Source organism: Leucopleurus acutus, assembly GCF_964270905.1.
Source record: "Leucopleurus acutus genome assembly, chromosome: 6".
NCBI classification, from domain to species: Eukaryota; Metazoa; Chordata; class Mammalia; order Artiodactyla; family Delphinidae; genus Leucopleurus; species Leucopleurus acutus.
The window spans coordinates 36,744,182-36,751,871 of record NC_139149.1 but is presented as its reverse complement, the minus strand read 5'-3'; the positions used below and the strand labels follow the sequence as shown (position 1 = coordinate 36,751,871).

At 38.3% G+C, this 7,690-nt stretch overlaps 1 protein-coding gene across 1 annotated transcript; it reads left to right on the top strand.

The window, feature by feature from the left end:
* Nucleotides 1–228: 228 nt before the first annotated feature.
* On the top strand, nucleotides 229–1,084 carry LOC309963105 (heterogeneous nuclear ribonucleoprotein H3-like). Its single transcript, XM_082841253.1, has one exon. The coding sequence runs from the start codon at nucleotides 330–332 to the stop codon at nucleotides 861–863; it is 534 nt and encodes a 177-aa protein (XP_082697379.1). The 5' UTR covers nucleotides 229–329; the 3' UTR covers nucleotides 864–1,084.
* Nucleotides 1,085–7,690: the final 6,606 nt, after the last annotated feature.

Genomic DNA, 7,690 nt, shown 5'->3' with positions numbered 1-7,690 from the left:
GGGATAACGCTGACGATGGACTACCGGGGAGAGGCACAGGGGAGGCCTTCGTGCAGTTTGCTTCAAAGGAGATAGCAGAAAATGATCTGGGGAAACACAAGGAAAGAATAGGGCACAGGTATATTGAGATCTTCAGAAGTAGCAGGAGTGAAATCAAAGGATTTTATGATCCACCAAGAAGATTGCTGGGCAAGCAACCGGGACCATATAATAGACCAATAGGAGGAAGAGGGGGTTATTATGGAGCTGGGCGTGGAAGTTATGGAGGTTTTGATGACTATGGTGGCTATAATAATTATGGCTATGAAAATGATGGCTTTGATGAGAGAATGAGAGATGGAAGAGGTATGGGAGGACACGGCTATGGTGGAGCTGGTGATGCAAGCTCAGGTTTTCATGGTGGTCATTTTGTACATATGAGGGGATTACCTTTCCATGCAACCAAAAGTGACATTGCTAATTACTTCTCACCACTAAATCCAATCCGAGTGCATATTGATATTGGAGCTGATGGCAGAGCAACAGGAGAAGCAGATGTAGAGTTTGTGACACACGAAGATGCAGTACCTGCCATGTCTAAAGATAAGAATAACATGCAACATCGATACACTGAACTCTTCTTGAATTCAACTCCTGGAGGTGGATCTGGAATGGGAGGTTCTGGAATGGGAGCTTATGGCAGAGATGGAATGGATAATCAGGGAGGCTATGGATCTGTTGGAAGAATGGGAATGGGGGACAATTACAGTGGAGGATATGGTACTCCTGATGGTTTGGGTGGTTATGGCTGTGGTGGTGGAGGCAGTGGCGGTTACTATGGGCAAGGTGGCATGAGTGGAGGTGGATGGCGTGGGATGTACTGAAGCATAACCACCGATATAAAAGTCCTGACAACAGCATCTAGTCTACTAGACTTTCTTACAGATTTAATTTCTTTTGTATTTTAAGAACTTTATAATGACTGAAGGAATGTGTTTTCAAACTATTATTTGGTAAAGCAACAGATTGTGATGGGAAAATCTGTTTTCTGTAGGTTTTATTTGTTGCATACTTTGACTTAAAAAAATAAATTTTTATATTCAAAAAAAAAAAAAAAAAGGATACTGGAACTGTAAGTGGTCCAGAATGAGAGGGAGCAGCCAGTGCTTTTTCCATTTCAGCATTTCCATGGATTAAAACTGCTGAGGCATTCATGTGTCCCTTGTGAAGCACAGAAGCATTGTCTTGCTGCAGATTCCAATGACTACAATGAGTTGGATGTATTTTTGGCACCAGATAGATGTTCAATAATAGTTTTAATGATAGTTTCTACAGCAATTGGGTTTACCCTAGAGGCTGCCCATCTCTCTAATGACTAGGGCCAAGCCAGCTTATCTTATAAGATCTGGCAAAATTACAGTGTGAACTGGTAATGCCATGGGCTGTTTGACAAATTATACCAGGTCTGTCTCTGAGGAACTTATCTGAGCCTCCAGAGACTTCAAGAATACTGACTTCAAAGGGAGTACTGTGCTATTATGAACACTACAAACCATGTACCTAGCAAAACAAGAAGGAGATCCACAGTGCCTAACTTACAGAAGTATTTGATCTGCTTGAAATTTCTGAAAATGTATTTGAGCTGTTGAAATTGACACTTCGTAGAGTGTTACAATTTTGTTTTCAACATGGCTTGGGAAAGTTCTTTTTAGCTTGGGGAAATTTATTATCTTAGCCAAGGAAAGAATTATGTGGCCTCAAATCTATAAACTTTCAATCCAAGAGAGATTATGAAATTATTTTGGATGATTGAGACAGAGGTCTTTCCAAAGAAAAGGTTTATCACATGGGTGATTTAAAACACTACTAAAATTGCCTCTCTAAGCAATGACCTAGAAATCTGACAATGCGATAATGAATTCTCAAACAAATAAAACAAACAAACACAAAAATCACATTGGAACATTTCACAATTGGCAGGATGAAAACTGGCAACAATGACTTCTGGAAAAGTGAATTGGATCTTATAGCATTAAAATGAGTTTGGGGACTATAACATGAAGTCAACAACTGTGTGAGAATTTTGGAATGCTCAATTTCCCACAATCTCATCATTTCTCTGCCTGACAATTGTAATTATTCTTCATCGACTTGACAGTCAAACTTGCTTCCTGTAGTGATAATATACCTGCTACCATGCTGACCATATTGGAGAAACGGCTTTTTCTTTGATAGGTTTGTTCATTTTGAAGCTAACTTTCTGTGTTATTCTAACCACTCTCTTACATTATTCATTAACTAATTGACATCCATATTTCTGACAGTAGTTTTCAACTTCGGAAAAAATGAGGAGATACATTCTTGTCCCCCTGATTATGAAGAAAAGACTACTTCACTCATGTCACATATTAAAACTTAGGCAAATTATGATATACTCCTTCAGAAAATATTGGACATTATTGTATGCTTCCAAAACTTCCAAGGTCATTAGTAATCATGGATTTAATGTATGAGACATTATAAAGGAATCTAATTCTATATAGTTTGAGAATATATGGATGGGACACTCAGACCAGGTCGTATGGTAAAAAAAAAAAAAAAAAATAATAGAATAATTATAAAGTAGAAGTGCTTGATAGTTATAAAAGCTATTGATTTGAAATCCATTCACTTAATTATTCAATAAGTTTTTACTTACTTCTGAGAAGGTGACATTTGAGCAAGACTTAAAGGAGGTCGTGGAGTAAACTTTGCAGAGATACACGAGGAAACACCTTTCTAAACAGAGGGAAGTGCCAGTGCAAAGACCTTGAGGAGAGACCACGCCTGGAGTATTGGAGAAGGAGCAAGGAAGAGCATAGAGGCTGTGGGCTGGATCAGAGTAATGCACTGGTTGGGGGTCGATGAGGTCCGGGGTTGACAGGGTTTATACAGGCCAATGTAGGAATTTGGGCTTTATTGTGGGTAAAATGGGGAGGACTTACAGTGTTTTGACATGTCATGACTTAAGTTTTAAAAGAGTCAGTCTGTCTGGTATATTGAGAATAGGTTGTAGGGGGCATGGGTGGAATCAAGGAGACTCTTTAAGGGGATAATACAGGATGGTGGCTTCAACGGGTGGGAGCAGTGGAAGTGGTAAGCAGTGGTCAGATTCTGGATGTATTTTAAAAATATAAATTCTTTACTACTGTTGGATGGATTGGCGATGTGAGAGAAAGATGAAAGTTAAGGACAACTCTAGGGGTTTTGGTGAGCAAGTGGCAGGAAAGAGTTGTCCTTTCTGTTAGATTTTTAGAAGATTACCACTGGGTGACTTCAAATGACAGAAATGTATTCTCTCACAGTTCTGGAGACTATAAGTTCAAAATCATGGTGTTGGCAAACTTGCACTCCCTCTGAAGGTTCTAGGGGATAATCCATTCTTTGTGTCTTCCAGCTCTGGTGGCTGTCAGCTTTCATTGACTTCCCTTGGCTATATCATTCCAGTCTCTGCCTCTATGACTCCTGCTCTCTGTCTCTTAGGGTGCTTGTCTTAGGCCTCACATGGGGTGATTCAGGATGAGTCTATCACAAGATCCTTAACTATATCTGAAAATCTCCTTTACTAAATAAGGTGACGTTCACAGTTTCCAAGGATTTGCACTTGGATATATTTTGGAGGGCCCATTATACCATTCACTGAAATGAAGGAGATGGTGAGAAAAGCAAATGAGGTGAGAGAGAGGGATGTATACAATTTTCATTTTAGCTGAGAGGACACCTGATAACTGCCTGAGTTGTTGAATTAAATAATCAGGTATTATTATTAAAGATATTCATTCTATTGGTCATGTAAAAGAAAACGTTATCAAATCCCTGTAAAAATCCAACATTCTGTTCATATTTAGCCATTAGCCTCATTCTTCATTTACTATTTTAACTCAAGCTGTTAAAAGAAGTGAGTTGTTCATGTTTGAATTTTATTTCCACTCCTTTCCACCAATCTATGGTTTGTTAAAAAAAAAACATTTATTCGATAGATATTTATTTGGTGTCTAGAGTGTGCAGTTAACCATGCTAGGCAATTCAGACATGCAAATATTATTAAGAAATAATTTCTATTACTAAAGAACTTATAGATAATAATTTGGCTCAAACTAGTGTCCCCCTCCCCCCCCCATTCTATCCTAATGTGACTTATTATGCATATAGCTTACTTACAGTAGGTGTTTGGGGAGTGAGAATATAGGTGACTGAGTTTCCTTTGCTTATTAAGATTTATAGGGGTCACAAATCCAACTTTTTGTTTCACAATCTCTCGCCCTCATTACAGTGAGAAAGTTTAGGCAATCATAGATAGTGAGCTGTAGGCTCCAAAAGTACTTCAAAATGCAGGAACAAGACACCAGAATGAATACATAGTGGGTGGAATCAGTTTACTTGGAGAAGCTTTTCCTAGAAATAACCCATCCTACACTCTGATTTGGAGAAGAGTTTGCTGAAGAGACAGAAGTGCCGGGAAACAAGCACCATAAAATGTAACTAATGTAAAAGAAACTGTAATCCTAGAAATGGAAACATGCTAGAAACAAATGGTCCTTATGGAGTTTAGGAAAAGGAAAGTTGGTAATTTCAGTGTTTATCCTTGACTGTTCAACAAGGGCAAGAGACTATGTTTTACGTCACTAGTAATCTTGATTAGATCACTTGAAAGGTGACAACTTCTCTGATTTCTCAGACAGCTTGATTTAAATAGTTGACACGACTATACAACCTCCTTTGCAGTGAATCTGGGCTCAGCAGACAGCAGATTGTTATTATAAAGAGCTTGGAGTGCACTGCCTGACATATAAGCTCCACAAAGATTAGCTACTATTATAAATTATTATTTTATTTTCCTTGCTCTTTATTATTTCTCCCAGTATGATCAAACTGTTGGGGGTGAAACTGATGAAATTGAGTTTGTAACTTTCTTGGCCAGTCTAGACTGTGATGATTCTGATGATTAGTTATTTAACTAACCACTCCTGAAACAGTTTACCAGTTCTCTCCTAATATAACGACAAGAATATTTCCTCACATTGAGCTAATATTTGTTGATAATTGTCATGTATCATCACCTAATGATTGTCTCCTTGTTTAATCACACTGAAATGCTGTTTGATTATGCCCTTCTTCCACAAACACCTTTTAATAGGTCAGTGGTAGCCTCCAAATAGTCTAAACTCCTTAAAGTAGTGTTCAAGACCTGCTTGTTATCATTTGATTCCAAACTGATTCCAACTTACTTTTCCCACCACACCGCCATATTATTTCCAGGCTACAACTGAAATAGATTATTAATTACATTCCCCCTTTAAAAAACGTATGCTGTCCTACCTCTATGCCTTTGCCTAAGTGCTTCCTGGAATAATCCAAGTTCCTACAGTTACTCATCTCCTGTTAGGCTCCTTACTATTGCTCAAAGGCCACCTCCTCCACCAAACATTTCCAGTTCTCTCGGGCTGGAAATGACTGATGTAAAACACTGTGGTTCATGGGTCTACTTTTATGATGTTTGCCATTTCACAGTAATTTGTCTACATGTGGGAGATGTAGTGTGATATCACAGGAAGGAGCTAATGCTTCTTGGACTCAGACCCAAGTCCTGCTAACTAGCTTTATAAACTTGAAGCACTTACTTAAAATCTGTGAGCTTAGTCTCTTCATCTGTAAAATGAGAATAGTAATACCTACACTATCATGTTAAAATGAAGATTAAATGAGATAGTATATGTGCTGTAAAGCTCTTGGTGCAGTCCTTTGCACACTATGTGACCAATATATGTTTGAAATTATTATTTTACGGCTATTATTATGTCCTCCCTTACTTAAAGACTATAGTCATTTTGAGGTCAAAGACCATGCAGTCTCATTTCTCTTTATATTCTGCTTAGCATAGCATCTTGTACATAGGCCTTTCTTTGCTAAATTTTTGAGTGTGTGTGTATCAGTTTTGCCTCTCCAACTATATTATACATTTCTGAAAGTCAATAACAATGCCATGTGCACTATAGTATATATGTTTAGTGCCCAGTTAAAGGCTGGTGTAATGTGTATATACCCAGGTAGGAATAAGACCTGTTTAAGCACCCTCTGCTAGGAATGACACTCCTACACTAGTCACTTTGGGCAACTGAATCTTGACTGCAGTTGTTACTTGATGTCTTGGGGATCACTTCTTCCAAACAACATTCTTTAATAAGGTTTGAAGGAATTGTGTGCAATTGAGAATAACTGAACCCGTGATATGAAATTAGTACTCTTATACTTAAAACTAAGTTATACTTGAATATATGCCAACATATTACAGTGAATATTGAATGTTATTCTGATGGTGACATTCATCTCTTTACGTGAGGGAACTGGTGAAATCTTAGGTAAGTGTGGATCAGAAAAATATCTCTGACCTAGTGTTGACCCCTTTGTATAGTTCCTTTTGTGGGTCCTACACTCTGCATGTCCTACATCTTCCTGCCTCAGAATGGACATGCATTGCCTCAGACTCAGGATTACTACTGGAAGAGGATATTTAGTTGTTATGTTTACAGTTGCTTAGAACAGCCTTTAAGTAGAATTTTCATGAACCATTTCTTTAGGTAATTGCATCAAATGTAATTTGCATCAAATCCATTACTGCGTCAAATGTAAGGGGATTCCTGGCCTCCCTTATATTCTACAAAATCCTTGCCCCAATTTTGGTCCCTGGAGTGGGAATGTTCTTTGCAAGCATTGCTGCAACTCCAAGAGTTTCTGGATTTGCCCTATATTGAAGGACTGAAAAAAATTTATATATTTCCATGGATTTTTGACATAATGGAGCAGCCACTGGTTGGATTCAATAATGAAAAATAATGCTCTGCTGTGTAGAAATCATTTCTATGGCTTTCTGTATGTCATAGACAAATATCTTCTATGCCTACCTCTAATTTAAAAAAATTAAGGGCTTCCCTGGTGGCGCAGTGGTTAAAAATCCGCCTGCCAATGCAGGGGACACTGTTTCAAGCCCTGGTCTAGGAAGATCCCACATACCGTGGCGCAACTAAGCCCATGCTCCACAACTACTGAGCCTGTGCTCTAGAGCCCGCGAGCCACAACTACTGAGCCTGCATGCCACAACTACTGGAGCCCACGCACCTGGAGCCCGTGCTCCACAGCAAGAGAAGCCACCGCAGTGAGAAGCCTGTGCACTGCAAAGAAGAGTAGCCTCTGCTCGCTGCAACTACGGAAAAGCCTGCATGCAGCAACAAAGACCCAATGCAGCCAAAAATAAATAAATAAAATTAATTAAAAAAATAAATAAAAAAATTAAGCATTGCTTGAGCTACATGGCACTATTAAACGCTCAACACTTGCTGAGTAACTTTGGAGTTTATGTTATTATTCTTACAGTTTATAAGATGTTTGAATCCTAAGAATAACAAAACTCCCAAATACTTACTTATCTAAATTCACAGTATCTGAGAAGTGTCTTGTGACAGTCATGTAACCTATATATCATCCTCACAAATGAAGCTTAGGCAATTATATATCACTATGGAAGTGGAACGATTACAAACTAATTGTATTAAGTCAGGTTGGAATAACATTATCATAGTATGAAGGAGTAAATTCAGAGATGAAGGTGAGATGATGAATGGAAATTAACAAGAAATTTGAAATCACTTAAACATTTTCTCTGGTGGATTGCTCC

Bases quoted from the DNA above. Each gene is read 5' to 3' on its own strand.
- LOC309963105 (XM_082841253.1), top strand. From the start codon at position 330: ATGAGAGATGGAAGAGGTATGGGAGGACACGGCTATGGTGGAGCTGGT.